The sequence below is a fragment of the Leucoraja erinacea genome, chromosome 28 (genome assembly GCF_028641065.1).
Source record: "Leucoraja erinacea ecotype New England chromosome 28, Leri_hhj_1, whole genome shotgun sequence".
Lineage (NCBI taxonomy): Eukaryota > Metazoa > Chordata > Chondrichthyes > Rajiformes > Rajidae > Leucoraja > Leucoraja erinaceus.
This window is the reverse complement of record NC_073404.1, coordinates 20,593,016-20,610,796: the sequence shown is the minus strand read 5'-3', so window position 1 is coordinate 20,610,796 and position 17,781 is coordinate 20,593,016. Positions and strand designations below refer to the sequence as shown.

Below are 17,781 nucleotides of genomic sequence, written 5' to 3'. Positions count from 1 at the left end.
GTTCCTTAATTGTGTGATGGTGTGTTCAGTGCAACAATATCCAATTCTTCATCGCACTTCCTTATTTTTGGTCAGGTGACTCATAAAGAGACTGGAGAGGTCATGGCAATGAAGGAACTGATCCGATTTGATGAGGAAACTCAGAGGACCTTTCTGAAAGAGGTTGGTAATTATGAGTTTCGCTCTTGCTGTGAGCACTAAAATATGTCCATGTGAAAAATCACAGCCCTGTTAGACAATAAGATTAAATACTGTAATTAATTGGTAATGAGTAATTGGATTAAAGTTATAGATGTACTGTGGATTCTATTAGCTGTATAATTGTTGTAACCTGGATGTGTTAAGGGGCTCTTGTGCTTCCATTGGAATGATTAGAGATAACAATAGATCTGTTAGTGCTACGAGGTAGCATTGCTACTTGAAGTATTACTGATGTATCACTTTGCAACTGCAGCTCCATTGGGCCTGCTGATGTACTTAAATGGGACCAGGTGGTTCCTTGAGCCTCCCATCATTCAGGTGATCATAACTGATCTGCGGCCTGAACTAAAGGTTTCTACAACCTACAATATGCACAAAAATGCAAATATTTATCACCCTTAAAGTAAAGTATTGTGGGTTCTGAGATTCTCTCTGAGATGAAATATTCTAGATTCAGATCCCTTTTGATTGAAATGTCTTTCCCTTAAGTGATGAAACCCTTATCCCAAGATCATGCCCTCTAGATCAAAGTTCTCCACAGATGCAAACATCCTCACAGCACCTGGACTGACAGACTATCCAGACTCTTGCATGTTTAAATAAAATTGCCACTCCTTCTGGTACACTAGAGAGTATAAACCCAATATCCTCTCATACTGAGAATCAGTGTTGAGACACATTGGTAATGGTAGAATTGTTAGATTTGAGCCAGTGATTCCCTACAATCCTGTGCGCTTCTGAGACATAACTACCTTGGGGTACTAGGGGAAAAATATCAAAGCTATTGCTTCAAAATTATTTAAATATATGAGAAGGATCCAAGAACCAAGGCCACAGGTCTCTCCCAGGCCATCACCCCCAGCACTGAGGTCCAAGTTACACTGGGTTGGCTATTTTTGACAGTTCAGGTCACTCAGAAGCTGCCTCTTCTGAAACGGGCACTATTCCCAACATCCACTGACTCCTGGAAGTCTGTGGCAAAGGAACATTGCAACTGGTACTGAGAATGTTGAATGCACACATTAGGATCATTTAACAGCCCTCCCTGCCTCTTCGTCCAAGGCAGAAGATGTGCTTATTTAACATTAAGGCACTCCACTGTACCCCATATGTAACCCTGATATTGTCTTGCTTCAGGCTCTGGGGTGGGACTTGAACTCACAGTCTACTGGAAGCAAGTGTGTTATCAATTGAGACAATTGTTAACTTTACCAGAATGGTATCTGTCTAAGGATTAAATTAAGACCAGGATGATTTGATTCAAATTTCAAGAAATTAAGCAGATTGAGAGCAGTTGTGGTAGATAAAGGATTTGTGTAGTTGACGAATTGAGGACTTGGGAGCATTAGAAATGAAATGGGGTGTTCTTGTATACACACGGAATAGAAGGTTGGGGTAGTCAACCTTCTATTCCGTATGTATACAAGAACACCCCATTTCATTTCTAATGCTCCCAAGTCCACTATTTCCGTTTGATGCTCTCACTGCCTGACTTTAAACCGTGAATGAGACGTTTCTGCTAAGCAAAATGAAATAAAATCAGAGTGATGGTGATAAATTACATTAAATAGCAAAAAAAAGATTGATCATCTGAATATTTCCCCTTTTCTGCACCTGTGAACTTGCCGTGCAAATATCTCTAATGTTGTTGGTTTCATAGGAACAGCTGTAAACCCACTAAATTCACCAGAACTTGTTGAAGATTCTACCATTGCCTAAGTCTGTAATCCTGGCCATGAACTAAGATGTGAGTGAAAGTGATTGGGAGAGGGGGGGTGGGAGGGTAGGATAGAAGTAAGTGTAAGCAGCAATGAGTCCATATGACTGGGTATACCTGATGTATGGTCAGTAGATGTGGGACCACTAAAGTGGCTGGATCCTGACACTCATTTCCTGAGAAGAGCCATTGACTTGTTTTTGATTCCGATCAGATTCAATTTTAATTGTCATTGTCAGTGTACAGTACAGAGACAACGAAATGCATTTAGCATCTTTTGGTGGGGCCTGACTGAACTTCCGCAGAGTTTTTGGTGGGACACAGGGGTTGAGACCATTCTATCTCCGTGGTTAATTCACTCCACAAGATCCGATGTGGAAAGTTCCATGTCATGTGCAAGAGGAAAGTGGATCAGGTGTGTGAAACCACATCAGAGTGTAGGAAGTGATAGTTCTATTTGTCTCTCGATGGCATGTTTTTTTTGGGGTTTTTTTTTTAAACCTGTTCTTCCCCTCCAATAATTAGGTTAAGGTGATGCGCTGCCTCGACCACCCAAATGTTCTCAGGTTCATCGGTGTCCTTTACAGAGACAAGAGGCTGAACTTTATTACAGAGTACATCAAAGGTGGAACACTGCGAAGCATCATCAAAGATTTAGTAAGTGGTGATGGAGCACGGGTTACTTTTGATATTGTGTATGTTTGCTCTCATTTACAGCTACAATAATGCTGTGAGCTGCGAATGAGTTGGATGTGTGGCATGGAAGCAGGCCCTTTGGCCCAACTAACCCATGTTGCTTTCCTGACCTAGTACCATTTGCTTTGTTTGATCTATATCTATATCTTTGCATTCCATGTGGTCTGGCTAAATATCTTTTAATTTTTTTAAATTATACCCATCTCAACCACTTCCTCTGGCAGCTCATTTCTTTTTTGTGTGGAAACACCTGCCCCTCTGGCTCCCTTTAAATCTTTCCCTTCACGCCGAAAACGTATGCCTTCTAGTTTTGGACTCCAACCTTTGGGGGGGGAAAAAGACTGATCATCCACCTTATCTATGCAACTGACAATTGTATAAACTTCTAAAGTTCACCCCTCAGCTCCTCCTCCCTAGTGAAAACAGTCCTAACCTATCCAATGTTTCCTTATAATTCAAGTTGCCCAATCCAAAGCAACATGCCTGCAAATCTTTTCTGCACCCTCTTGTTTAATCGCATCATTCTTGCATGACAGCCAGAACTTTGCACTATATCCCTGGTGCAGTCTCTAACAAATTGTACAGCTGGAATATTTAAATCCCAACTCTTATACTCGATGCCCAGTCTGATGAAGGCAAACATGCCATAAAACCTTTCCACCAGCAAAAAACAGACAGCTGGTAGGGAGATTGAGGGGTATGATTTTTCCCTACTGAGGGTGGAGGGTATACAAATTGAACTGGCAGAGGAAGTAATGGACTCAAGTGCGATTAAAACATTTAAAAGACATTTAACTAAGTACATGGACAAATGACGTTTTGGGTCAGAACTTTTTCGACTGATCACTACCAAGTCATTCATTGTGTATGTCCTGCCTTGTTGTAACTTCCTAGAAAGTATTCATTTAAGTCTTTGTCCATCTCCCATGGTTCTGCTCAAAGACGCCCACACTGATCCTATTTTCTCCCTAGTTACATTTTCTCTCTTAATATACATAGAATCTCTAAGGATTCTCCTTGACCTTATCTGCCAAGAATATCTCCAATTCTTTGTGCCCTTGATATCCTCCTTGCGTGTATTCCAACATTCCGTATACTAAAGGATTGTTTAATCCCAGCTTCCTATGCCTGACATATGCCTCTTTTTCTAACCTGTGCTTCAGTGTCCCCGCCTTGCCTTTCTCTCTATCAGGAGCATATTGGTCCTGAAATCTTTCTTTTGAAAGCCTCCCCATTGCCAGATGTCAGTATATCTGCTAACAGCCTCTCCCAGCTAACCTTTCTAATGCCATCAAAATTAGCCTTGCCCAGTGTCGAAATGTAACTTGTGGACCAGGTCCATATTTTTCCATAAGTATTTAAAAACTGCTAGAATTAATGGTTGCTGGTCCCAATGTGCTCTCGCACTGACACCTCAGTCACATGCCCAGCCTCATTTCCCAAGAGCTGATTAAGTATTGTCCCTCTAGTTGAGTAATCAACGTATTGATTGAGCCATCTTTTCCTGAACGCACTTAAGGTTGGCGCCATCTAATCCCTTGGCATAGACGTCAGATCAGTATCAGGGAAATTAAAATCTCTAACTTCCTTCAGCTATCTGCGATCCCCATACATGCGCTGCTCTATTTCCTGCTGTCTACTGGGGACTTGGAATACAATCTCACAGCCTCACTGGATGATCCCATAGGATTATCCTGTTTAAGTAGTGCAGTAATGCTGGGCCTGATTTAAAAAAAAAAATACAACTCCTCTTCAGGTCTTGCCTCCTTCTTTCATGTCTGGCACATTTATACCCTAAAACATTGGGCTGCCTTTCCTCAACTATGTTTCTGTAATAGCTATAATCATGTGCTGTGTTAAATCTTTGGCTGAATGTGTTGCTATATTAACAAAAGTGGTTATGTTCCAAAACAAAGTGTCTCTGGTGTAAAAGGAAAAATAACTGTGTGACATAAATTGTGTGGCACATAGTAAATGCTGCAGTTAATAAATGTGGCATCAGAGTGCACTGATGTACAAGAACACTATGAATCAGTGTTTGACCTTCAGCTTATAAATTCTATTATAAGATGATTCCCCTTCTAGGAGAGAGGCCAATGTGAAAACATTTCATTTTTTTGTCTCAAAAAGACATGCGATTAAACTGACAATATTGAGTAATCTAAAGATTATGTAAATTTGCATCATGATGGACGTTGGTATGAAACCTCCTTGCGTTTGATTTGAACAAAGCTGATTTCCTTGTCAGCAGTTCACACCCCCCCCCCCCCCCCCCCCCCCCCCCCCCCACAGGCAGCATGCCTGAGCAAAGATTTCATGTTCAATCAGGCAGTGACCCTCAAATAATCCCTGCAGTGTTTCAGGGGAGGGCTAGACAATCCACCCTCTGAATGGCATGGCGGTAGAGTTGCTGCCTTGCAGCACCAGAGATCCGGGTTAGATCCAGACTACAAATGCTTGTCTGCACAGACTTTGTACGTTCTCCCCATGACCTGTTGGGTTTTCTCCGGTTTCCTCCCGGACTCCAAAGGCACACAGGTTTGCAGGTTAATTGGCTTGGTATAATTGTAAATTGATTATAGATTGTCTAGGATAATGTAAGAGTGTGGGGATCACTGGTCAGCGCAGACTCTGGCCAAAGGGCCTGTATCTCTAAAACTAACACTACAGGATATGTTTCATGAAAAACACTCTCCATTCCATGACCTTGGTGAATAAGTGAGGCAGGTGGGGGTCGGGGGAGAGTTACTGGCAAGAGGAAGGTTGATAAGGGAGCTCACCTTACTTTTGTATTTACGCTGCCAGGTGAATATTTGGGCACCACACATACCAGATCGATGTCCTTGTATTCTGCCCCACTATTAAGCGGTTGCACTGTTGTCCAAATTATGATTAATATGGATTCAACCCTTGACAACTATTTTTAGAGATAGTGTGGAAACAGGCCCTTCGGCCCACCGAGTCCACAACAACCATCGATCCCCACACATCCACGCTATCCTACGCACACTAGGCACAATTTACACATACACCAAGCCAATTAACCTACATACCTGTATGTCTTTGGAGTGTGGGAGGAAACTGAAGATCTCGGAGAAAGCCCACGCAGTCACAGGGAGGACATACAGCACCGGCTTTATGGAGTTTGTAGGGCAGCAACTCTATAGTACCCAGTCTACCATGTCCCCAAATCATTCATTCTTATTCTAGAAATGCCTCAACACTTAGACTCCCCTGTCCCCTCAGTTCCGTGCTTCACACTTTTACTGGTCTTTGGTATCACACTCACCTGACCTGCCTTCATACATATCTCTAGTAGCATTTTGCATCTGCCCTTGTTAACTCCTGGTTCCTGCTGCAATATGATGGGAGTAACTGTGATTGGAGAGAACGGTTAATGATTGGGTGTGCATTTTGTCCTGCTTTCTTTCAATAAAAGCTTAAATATGATAACATGGACAAGGTTTTCTTTTTCCTGCCTCCAATAGGATACACCATTGTCATGGGATCACCGAGTGAGCTTTGCCAGAGACATCGCTGAAGGAATGGTAAGTTGTTGGGACTTGCAGAGGATCAGACAAAAATCCTGCAGATTGTATTTGAAATTTAGACTGACCCAGAGGATGTTGGCACAAAAGGACCCACTATTTATCACATGACAGTAGTTAGTACGTGTGTATCTCAAACCTTGGTTTCATAAAGTTCAGCAGAACGACCTGACTTTTGATGGTGGCTGCAGCTCTAGAGGGCTTTGCAACTGCAGATGAAGTGCAGTAATGTGGACAGGTTTTCAGGAGAGCTGAGTATTGTAGCCAAGTTGACCTCCACCCATTGTGCTTGGAAAAACAGTATATCTCCCCTCCCCTCACCAAGGTGTACAGGAGACCCTTGTTAAGTAAATTGAAGGAGATGCTGTTATATTTTGTAAGCTCCACTTATCTTCCTGTCTTTCTGATTTCAGTCCTATCTGCATTCCATGAACATCATCCACCGAGATTTGAACTCTCATAACTGTCTAGTGCGTGAGGTAAGCATCGACAAAGTGACGTGTAAAGGAATATGTGGCAAGTGTGGGAACGCTGGGTGTACTTTTTCAGGTAGAATATCCTGAATATTGTTGTGGCTACTCCTGTGCAAAATTTTCTCACACATCCCAGGCGATTGGTAATCTCTGTTGGCATGTGGGGAGGGGACACGCGTCGTTTGGAGAAAGGTTGAGGCTGAAGTTGGAGACTCCAGATGACAGTGGTCATCTATTGGGGGTCCCAAGTACTGGGGGCCAGCATCTGAGTAGTGAGTGGATCATGAACAATGGTGGTCCATTCCGATGGGGAGTGTGACTGAATGAAGCATATAGAGGCGAGGTGTAGATGCACCAGGTTTTTATTCCATGCACAGGGGAGCCTGAAGGGTGAATCTTTTGGGATTAACCCCAAGCCTCAAAATACATTGAATTTTAATATTCTTAAGAATAAAAATAGTGGAAATTTTAGTTGTTATAGTTAAATTTATGTCAATGTTTTTGACGAACACTCTGAATATTCATCACCTTTGGGACCAGGTGGCTCGCATCAATATTGCCAAAGATTTGGAGGACAAAACCCAGATTGCAGTATTGTGTGGACTAACTCTGGACACCCCAACACCAAGTATTGATTTATTGAACAAATATGCCTGCGGCCATGTTTGATGTGCTAAATGGTAAAATATCACATCCAGGACATTCCTTGATGTGTCTCAATGGTGCACATACCTTGGTTGAAAACGTATGATGGCGGCCATTTAAAATAGCCACATGGTCTATGTATTTGGCCAGTGCATACCAAAGTGCCTCGTGGTGATGTCAGTTTCCAAATCCCATTGCCTTAATGGCTGCTTGCTGCGAGCCAGTAGCCTACTCCTTCAGATGGGAGTGTTTATTCCGGCAACTATCCTTGTAATTTCAAAGCCAATTTGGTTTATAGGGGTTATTTGTGAACAGTTTCACTAGTTCTTGTTTGTATTAATTGCTACCACCCTTCAGCAGCTGAGTATAGTTGTTTCATCCCCAACATGGTGAGAAGGTCTAGGATGATGGAGTTCGCAATTTAGGACACTGGACACTTCCAGTCACATTGATCCCTGTCTGCAGGAGAGATCTTGGGCATTGTTCACACTGGCCAACGGATAATGTGGCTGGACCAGTAGTGGTCCTTGTTTGATGGGGTGGTGACTGCTGGGTTGTGTGAGTTATCCAAATGAATGTTTCTGTGCTGTTTGGCCTTTATCCAGTGGTTGAGGTCCCTTCTGAACTTTTCCTTCAATTTTGGTCTTTCATTTCAGAATAAAACCTTAGTGGTGGCAGATTTTGGATTATCTCGTCTAATGATTGAAGATAAGAAGCAGGATAGTCAGTCCGTGAGGAAACCGGACAGAAGGAAACGCTACACTGTGGTGGGAAACCCTTACTGGATGGCTCCGGAGATGATCAATGGTTAGTGTCCACTGTGTGCAACATGTCTTCCACAAGTTATCCATTACCTTCATCCATACTTCTGAGTCGCGCTATTTCACCATTACAGTGGCGCAGCGGTAGTGTTGCTGCCTTACAACACCAGAGACCCGGGTTTAATCCTGACTACGGGTGCTGCCTATACGGAGTTTGCATGTTCTCCCTGGGACAACGTGGGTTTTCTACTGGTGCTCGGGTTACCCCCCACATTGCAAAGACATGCAGGTTTGTAGGTTAATTGGTTTCTATAAATTGCCCCTAGTGTGAACCTTTGATAACATAGAACTAGTGTACGGGTCATTGTTGATCGGTGCGGACTCAGTGGGCTGAAGGGTCATTTTCCACACTGTATCTGTAAACTAAATTAAATCCCATCCAACAATCCACACTTTATATGTGAGCAGTGCAGTGAACATCATCCAAACATTTGACCGCTCAGGACATTACGTTGTCTTAGCATAGCTTCCCCAACTGATCACTTTCCATCAGGTGTCCAAGTTATTATTGGGATTGGACGAGTCAATCGGGTTCATTCACTTCATCAGTTTGGCTGCCAATCGGGTTGGCAGGAGATTAAACCTGTGGCTTTCTGGACCGGTGATTCAGTAACCATGCATCAATCCAATGGGTCTTGGAATGACAGCAGGAAAGCTTAATATTATGTCAAATAAAATAATTTTAATGATTATAAACAGGAGAGTCTTATTCCTTCAGCCTGACAAGTTACAAGTTACATACTTCGAACTTGTAATGTTGCTTGTCCAATCCAGGGGTGCTGAACACTTTCCTGAGCACTAACTGCATGCCATTCTAACCCAATCTACATTACTGGGTTCAAACCAACAGTGCAGCATGGCAAGAGCACCAGCCTGTGCAGTCTTGATGCAGGGATTGCTCGCACTCTCTTCAGTGCTGTCCAGCTCTGGATGCTTGCTTCAGCTGTGCATCCCTCAGTGCTCCCTCTGGTGGTGGTCATCATTTGGTAATGTTTGTGGCTCAGTGGAGCTCCTGGGCTTCGGTATTGCTTGGTGGAGCTGGAATCAAGTTGCTTTCCATCTGCACTCTTTTAGAACATAGCATAGACCCACTATGTCCACATTGAACAAGATGGCAAATTATTACCTGCACGTGAATTATATCCGTCCATTGTTTGGTGCTTTTTATGTGGTGTTTTTTTTTAAAAAAAAGAAAAATGTAATCTGTATTTACTATTACTGATCTCTGCTGATTTTTATTTCTCAGGAAAAAGCTATGATGAGAAAGTTGACATCTTCTCATTTGGGATTATGCTGTGTGAGGTAAGAAAATGAACTGAAGTGCTGTAGTGTTCCTGACTAAAGACTAAGAAATAATGTAATAACAAGGAACTGCAGATGCTGGTTCATGCCAAAGATAGACAAAGTGCCGGAGTAACTCAACAGGTCAGGCAGCATCCCTGGAGAACATGAATGGGGGAGATCTAGGACGGGAAGGTCAATATGGGTTTAAAACAAAAAACCTTCAGAGAGAACTTCTTCAAAGTAGGTGTGCACTGAAGAGACCACAGTGGAGTCGTGCAATGTTGTAATAAGACAAAATAATAAAAATAAAGACTAAGACACTTCCTTTGAACAGTTTTGTAAATATGTTGGAATTGTGAACAGGATGTTGCATCGGGTTCTTAATAAGGAGGGAGCATACCATTTAAATAAAAAAGGAAGCCAAAAACCTTGACGTGTTATTCCAGACTCTCCTCCATTGTCCCAGTGTGATTGGGACTGAGATGCCAAACACAACTGAAGTGGCTCGGATCGCAGAGGGTCCTCTTGAATCTCAAGTGGAAGGGGATGTGTTTTTTTTAAAACTTGTTCATGAGAATAAGTAGAGTTAAAGGGTGGATGTGGACTAATCTTATGTGGATGTAACATTGTATCTGTTAGGGAAATATACTGCAATTTTGATTGTTCTTCAGTTGAGAGGAAAGGTGGCACCAAGTGATAGGACTTGAGAACTGATTCAGAGCGTTGTTACAACACAAGAAGACCATTTGGCCCAACCAACATACCAGCGATATGTTTTGCAAAAAGCCTGTGCTGCAAAAAGCTGGTTAAAATCCAGTCGTCGCTTCATCCATTAGTCCACGTTCATAGATACAACCCATACCTTACAATAGTGGGGTACAACCTAAAATCTCAATCGTAAAGGTTTCACCTCTTGGAAGAATATAGTAGTATTTGGATTGTAATGGCCTGTTTGCAGTTTCTGCATTCAAAATAGAAGCACCTTGATCATTGAGTTAGGAATGCAGCAGTTTATACAACACACCAAAGAATCACCAGAGATTGCTGATTATTCAAATGAACATAAAGTAGAGGGATTGGGTTTGCCCTCTATCAAAACTGGGCAAACTTTGTGATTGTGCTGGTTGCCATGAAGTACGTTTCTACCCTCGCATGATCCATTTTCAGACCTGAGTCTTACTGCATATCTTGGGGCTTATGCCCAAAATTATTTGATACCTTGTCTCAGCTTTAGAAGTGTCTCATTCAGTGTACTAATGGAGTCCATGCAGAACGCATTCTGTAGGGGATTCGGTCTGTCAGCCAGCATCTGGGGAAGGGACAGACAGGCAACCTTTTGGGTCAAGAACCCTTCAATCAGTCTGAAGAAGGGTCCAGCCCAAAATGCAGTCTGATCATTCTCTCCACTGAAGTCTGCCTGATCCATCAACACTTTGTGTTTTGCTCAAGATTTCAGCATCTGCAATCTCTTGTCTTCATGAAGTAGCCAATAAATTGAAAGCCTCGTGTATGAAGTATTTTGAACATAGACTGAACAGGTTTGTTCTTGTGTGGCCAAAGTCTCAGTACATTGCCTCAGCTTTATTTTTCCTCTCTTGTTTTGCTGAAGCTGATTGGCAGAGTGAATGCAGACCCAGATTACTTGCCCAGAACATCAGACTTTGGTCTGAATGTCCCGGTATTCTTGGATCGATACTGTCCTGAGGAATGTCCAGCTGCCTTCTTCCCACTTGCAGTCATGTGCTGTGATCTGGATCCTGAAAAGCGGTGAGTAGTTCATAGAATGACTTTTGGTACACGTTTTGTCAAGGTTTGGATTGTGCAGTGATTGATGAATGGAGTAGGAAGATTTGGGCTAACTTTGGCGATGGTTCAGTTAATTGGATAAATTGGGATGAGCTGGTTGAGACAGGATTTCCCAAGGTTTTGGTGGACTAAACAGAAATTAGCCAGGTTGTATCTATCCTCTTTTGTGAACATTCATACCTAGAAATGTTCTACATAATACAGAAAATAAAGTGTTGTAACTATACTGGAACGGCTTGGGTAAAGGTGCAGCTAGTTGTGGAGTGCTGGTCTTAAGCCAAGGTGATGTGTGGTCCCGTAAACTTTGCTGTATCCAGTGCTCTCAATGTGTTATGATATCACACTGAGTGAATTGGCTGAAGATTAGTTTGTGACAACGAGGATCTCGGGAGAACAATGGGGTGTATCATTTGTTTTTCACATCTGGTTGTGGATGCTTCAACCTTGAGTAGTTACATGCTGGGCCCTGCTAACATTGAGGGTGAGGATATTCTCCTTTTAGATCATTGTCGCCCATCATTCACGACTAGATATGTTTGACTGCAGATAATGTATCCCTTTGAATATCTGCCGCTGCTGATAACTGCCCTACCTTTCAATCTATTTCCCCCCCCCCCCCCCCCCCCCTCCACTTTAGCTGGCTCTGCCCTCGACATTGTATTTGTTTCAATATAAATATAAAACACTCTGATCCCTGAGGATTGAATTTGAGATTCCACTGTGCTATGATCGCTATTTCTTTGGGGATCCTTTACTATGAGATCATTAATTAATCCAGTCTCATTACACCATACCCAGTTTTAAATAGTCTGCTCCATAATTGGTTGTTCAACATATTGCTGCTCCTGACAATTTGATTTGTCCAATCTACGTATTTAAAATTGCCCATGCTTGGCACACCATCTATCATTAAGCCCCCCCATTAGTTATTGATTTATATTCTGTCCTACGGTTCAGCTGCTGTTATGAGCCTGATACACTGCCCCCACCACTGACTGACATCTTGTTATTTCCTTGCTGATCTTCAGAATTATTTAAGCTTTCCAGGAGAAGCATTCTTCACCACTGCAGTGTTCTCATGCATTAACTTTTCCTTTCCGCTTGTCCTTCTGAAATGTCAAGCACCTCTGAAGATTTGATCACTTTGCAATCACATCTTCATTGTGGCAGTCGATCATATCTGTTTGTTTCTGCTTGTTCCATTATTTGTACAATTGCAGCAAGCATTTGTGAAAATCGCCTTTATCATTTTTCTTACTGACTTTATTTGTTGGCACACACGATTTGTAGTCTAACCCTTGATACTCAGATTTATTGGTATCACTGTCATTGTTCTGTACTGTTGTCTCTTCCTGTCCCTTTAACTTTCTAAGTTCCTCTCTGCCTGAGCCCCTATATTCTATATCAAAAAACAAAGTGCTGGATGAGCTCAGCAGATCAGACAGTATCTGTGGAGGGAATGGATAGGCAGCATTTTGGGTGAGGATCCTACTTCGGACATTGTAGTGGGGGAGAGGGGGGAATGGAGAGGAGGAAAATAGAATTAATTGATAGAATGGTTGCTGAGAGGATATTTCCCCCTAACCAGCATAATTGGAACAAGGGGCATAGTTTCAGAATAATGAATCACTTATTCAGACGCAGATTAGGAAGAATATCTGAGGTTGTGCATTGTTAGACGTCTGTTCATGATGGGGATGTGCTGACAGACCGTGTTCAAGATGGGGATTGCCAAACATTCAAATGACAGAGGAGTAGAGTAGTATAGGGAGTGCTGTTGAAGTTGACTTTGTAAACGGAAGCAATCTTATCATAGAATGAACCAGGCTCGAGGGAATGATGGACCTACTGTTCCTGTTTGTGTTTTGTGGTTCGATTTTTGAAGTTGGCTAAAAGGAATGAGTACAGGTTTTGCTCATTTGATGCATCGGTATAGAAAAAGCAAAATAATTTGATTGATACTATGGGGGTGTAGTATTTGGTAAGGAGATTGCAGATCATTCGCTGTGTCTACTACCATTCCTGATGATTGTTGAAAAAAGGATAATGGAATTATTAATCAGTAATTTAATGCATGAAGATTGGCCTAGAAGCCCCTTGCGTTATGTTTGAGATACTGTGGTATGACAGAGTATTATGAAAATATGGCTTGTTATTTCTGGTTGTCTATTTAACTCTGTGATTCTGTTCATTCAGATTTGAATGTTAATCACTTAAGTTTTAATGAAATTTCCTATCGTTCAATTATCTATAACATGGACATGTAAATGCTAATAGACTGAGCATTTGAATTACCTTGGCAATTTTGCCTTGTTCTCAACCTTTTGTCAGGCTCTCTTGTAATTTAACCCAATGATGTTGAGGTATAATAAAATGTAGATTTTCCATTCCACCAATTTGGGTCGTGCCTTATCCTTTGGGCAGAGGATTGAACCACCAAACCAACAGTGTTTGAAGTGACTGCTTTCACGTGCTGAAATGGGGAAAATCTCCATCTCCCAAAAACAAACTAGTAACTTTGCAAAACTCCTCTGCATTTATTTGCAATGGCCTGTGAATTGGGTTCAATGAGAGGTTTAAGAGTGATGTCAATATCAAGCCATATATTTGTGCTGTAACATTTGAACTGTTTTCTGGAGGCCTTCCATGTTGGTTCTGAAGCCCGTGTTTCTATTTCATAGACAGTCCTTCATGAAGTTGGGGCAGTGGCTTTTGGCCCTGAAATTGCATGTGGAGATGCACCTCCCTCTCGCATCTGACCTGGAACAGATCGATCAGTCCTTCTTCCAGAATCATTCGAGGAGCAAGGAGAAGTTTCTGGAGCCCATGTGAGACGTCCATACTGAGCAGGAAGCTGAACCATCACAGTGTAATCTCCGAGCATGCTGATGTTCAGCTGACCAACTTCACGTAACCACACATTTCACCTGCGTGCAGGGTACAATCCACCCGGCAAGTACTCTGCAGATGTTTATAATCCTGCAGGGTGACCTTTCAGCTTTAACATTTCACAGGATAGCAAGGCTCGACCATCCACATTCAGCTGGACATAGAAAGAAGGTGCACAGTAAATAAGACAACGGTGTAAGTGACTGTTTCCACATGGGCATTCCTGGAGCAATGGCGCCCAAATCAGACATCATGAATGCATTCTGGAGTTGGTGTTGGGACCACAACATTGTAGTTCAAATTATAAATTTAGAAAAATATGCTTTGGGGTAATGAATATAAGGTATTTTGGCACTGCAACTCCACTCTGAGCAAACATAGATTTGCAGTAGAAAAATGTGACTAAGTCTTATAAGGGGCCATGGGATGTTTGGTGTGAAAACTGCAAAGTTGCCATGCTATACTGTAGAAAGTGCTGTTTGGATTGGGCAGAGTAAGATATAGTGTGCCTAAGCTGCATCTAAAGTGAATGCATTCCATCCCTCAATCTGATGGGGATAAATGTAGAAACCAGCATTGAGCAGTCCGCAGGGTGACAATTTGGATGCAATTATTAGTGAACTGTAGTGATTATGTACCATGGTTTAGAAAAAAGAAATGTTTAATTAAAGGGTTGAAGGATATCGTGAAAAATTGTAACTTGCCGCACAACATCTGGTAAAGAGCTGTCAGTTAAGATTAAGGATCTTTAATGAAGCAAATGATTAGCTATTGCTTCAAGGAACTATCAGAATGGAAGTTACAAAACAGTAACCACTACAATTGTGGGAGCTCTGAGAATGGATCTTGGTGAGTTGCTCGCATTTGCCTGTACACTTGACTGAAATTAAGTCCCTTTGGGGACCCATATACTTTCTTCAACCTTTTCTGTTTCTCTTGGTCGATCTCTGGCTTTGACCTGCTGTTCTCACTGACATAACCCACTGTCTTAAAGCTTGCAGCACCTTAATTTTTTGTTTTAATTCCATTTTAAACATTCCTATTTGTAACAAGATTTATTTAGCTTTTCTTTTGCTTTATTTGTTTTTGGATTCCCTTGTTCCTTTTCTGCCTCTCACGGGTGTATTCAACCACTTTATTGGTATTGTTGTTAATCTTAATCTATGCATAATCTTTTCCGCTTCAAGGATCGTTGACCCATTTATGCTTAGTAACCCAACTGTTTTATTTAACCATGAATTACAGGATATCCAACATTTCTGGGGGGAAATGGAGTATGTCAAGATTCAAACCTTGGCCTGGCATAAAGCCCTTGGCAGAACAATACAAGAATCCCCAAATACCTTTCATTGTTAATGATCCTGATTCCATAAACAGTGGCTATCTAGCGATATCTACCACACATGCACTTGTGCATTCTGATAAATGTCCCAAAGGCAATAATCTGTTCTTCTGACTGAAGTTTTTGGTTCTGTAATTTGCATAAATCTTTTGGCTGGCTATTTTGGATTGTGCGTTAATTCTCCTTCTCTACCTCAGATTAACATCAACATTGCACTTGGTCTGATTTTGTTTCTTGAGCATCCCAAGTTTTCTGCTCCCTCCCCTGTGTTCATACCACTTATTTTCTTTTCAGTACTTGTTTTGTATTGGTAGACAAAAGTTGTGATCACGCACTTACACTTGTCCTGAATAGGAATCTGCATTTAAAAAATTAGGTGTTGCATCTCACATCTAAATCGTTGGCTATTACTCACCCGAGAGAGAGTTGAAAATCTCTCTGACCAAGTATGTGTTTGCCAAGGCAATCCTGCAGTACACAACAGCTACAGTTGAAATTCTCACCCTCTGGCTAGAGCAGGATTCTCTTGAGGTTGGGCCAAGTCACAAAGTGGAAACCCATGTTGTATTGGACTGGATAATTGGTAGCTATAAAGGAATGATTCGCAGACTTTAACCTGTGATTACATTCCCATTTACTGGAGATGCAGTTCAAATGAAGCTTTGACTCTTTGATTCTTCAGGTGATGAAATAGTTAACAGGGATTGATTCATTGACATTTTATTTATCAATAACCAAGTCGGATGATTTCCACCCAGCCTCAAGAAAACTAAAAAAACGTTCTTTTCACTTCACATTTCCTGTTAAATATTGAACCAAATCTTATTGATTGAGAATATAAATTTGAACTTTTCATATCCTGTCTTCACAACCAAACACAGCAGTGAACATGATTGAGACTTTGAGTAAAACAGCATGAAGGGATGTATGACCTTTGTACAATTAATGATAAGATTGTGAGCTTGAAGTCTATGTAGTTGACTGATGCAATAGTCTCCATTCCAGGGAGAGAAGATCTGCATTTATGCCAACTACCTTGTTAATAGATCAGTCTGACCAACTGGTTTATATAATAGTCTGTCGGCCAAGAACTGGAAAACTAAAACTGAGAATTCTAAGAAATTATTCATTTCAAAATATGTTTCCAAGGATTTATGATGTGATAGTGTGTTAATCCTGCAGGTACATATGATGTACATTAAGGATTTTGCTTGAATGCTATCCACTTTTTTTTTAATAGCTTTAACACCTTAAAACATTCCTCATTCAAATGATCCAAAAATGGTGCAGAGAATAGGGCAGCTCTCTGACTTAGTGAAGGTTACAGTGTAGTGGATCACCCACGTTAGTGGATTCCTGGTCCTGCAACGAATTGTCACGAGGATATTATACTTGGTTTCTGCGTTCCTCCTTTTGGAATGGTTGGAACAAAGTTAAATTCTTGATTCATTGCCGCCCACAGTCGACATTGTCTCAATCCCTCCATGAAGAACGGCAGCTGAACTAGATTTGGATCCACTGCCCAGCATGTTGGTGCCTTCAGTGGTCAAGGGAGAAACCTGCAAAAATGAAGCATTATTTTTGCCATATGATGCTGTCAGTTTTGTACTGGAACTTTACACAATTCCATTGTAAAGGGCCATGCCCAGACAAAAGGAATGTTATTTGTAGGGTATTAGAAGATAAATAATCATTAAGTGTAATTCATTTAAGTCTTAACCAAGTGAAGCCCTTAATCTTTGCCATCAGTGTGCATGGGATGAGGTAAACACCACTAAAACATGCAATGCAAACACTGTCTCATCACACTAAGTTGTTCTGTGCCTTGTTTAGCCAGAGCTGCCAAGGACCAGTGAGTGACTCAAAACATTTCCTAAAATGTATTAATTTATTGTTTCTGTGAATTCACTTATTGTTCAGTTTAATTCTCATGTTTATGTTGTGAAACTCAAACTGTGAACATGGTGCACTTTAAACACAAGAGGCTGACTGACAGCAAGTCTGTAAAGTATTATAATGGGGAAATGGAATAAAGCCAGCTTCATCTCAACCAAAATTTCTGTTGCTTTTTTGCACAGTGTAAATAACATGTCTACTGAAAAGAGCAGGGTGCTTGAAAAACCCACCATCCCTGCACTGTGCAGTGACTCCTGTTAGAAACTGAAATATTAAATTGGTACACAAAAATGCTGGAGAAACTCAGCGGGTGCAGCAGCATCTACGGAGCGAAGGAAATATGCAACGTTTCGGGCCGAAACCCTTCTGCAGACTGATAGGGGGTGGCGGGGAGAAGGAAGGAAAAAGGAGGAGCCCGAGGGCTGAGGAAGGGGAGGAGACAGCAAGGGCTAACAAAATTGGT

The 17,781-nt window shown here is 41.6% G+C and overlaps 1 protein-coding gene across 2 annotated transcripts in view; it reads left to right on the top strand.

Moving 5' to 3' along the window:
* Positions 1-17,478, top strand: part of limk1a (LIM domain kinase 1a) — a 45,390-nt gene extending 27,912 nt beyond the window's left edge. For both annotated transcript variants that reach the window (XM_055657982.1, XM_055657983.1), the window contains 8 exons: positions 76-162; positions 2,444-2,575; positions 6,103-6,162; positions 6,576-6,641; positions 7,937-8,087; positions 9,348-9,403; positions 10,995-11,152; positions 13,873-17,478. In XM_055657982.1, the coding sequence (XP_055513957.1) occupies positions 76-162; positions 2,444-2,575; positions 6,103-6,162; positions 6,576-6,641; positions 7,937-8,087; positions 9,348-9,403; positions 10,995-11,152; positions 13,873-14,023 (861 nt within the window). In that variant the 3' untranslated portion in view covers positions 14,024-17,478. The remainder of the gene's footprint in view (positions 1-75; positions 163-2,443; positions 2,576-6,102; positions 6,163-6,575; positions 6,642-7,936; positions 8,088-9,347; positions 9,404-10,994; positions 11,153-13,872) is intronic.
* The last annotated feature ends 303 nt before the right edge of the window (positions 17,479-17,781 follow it).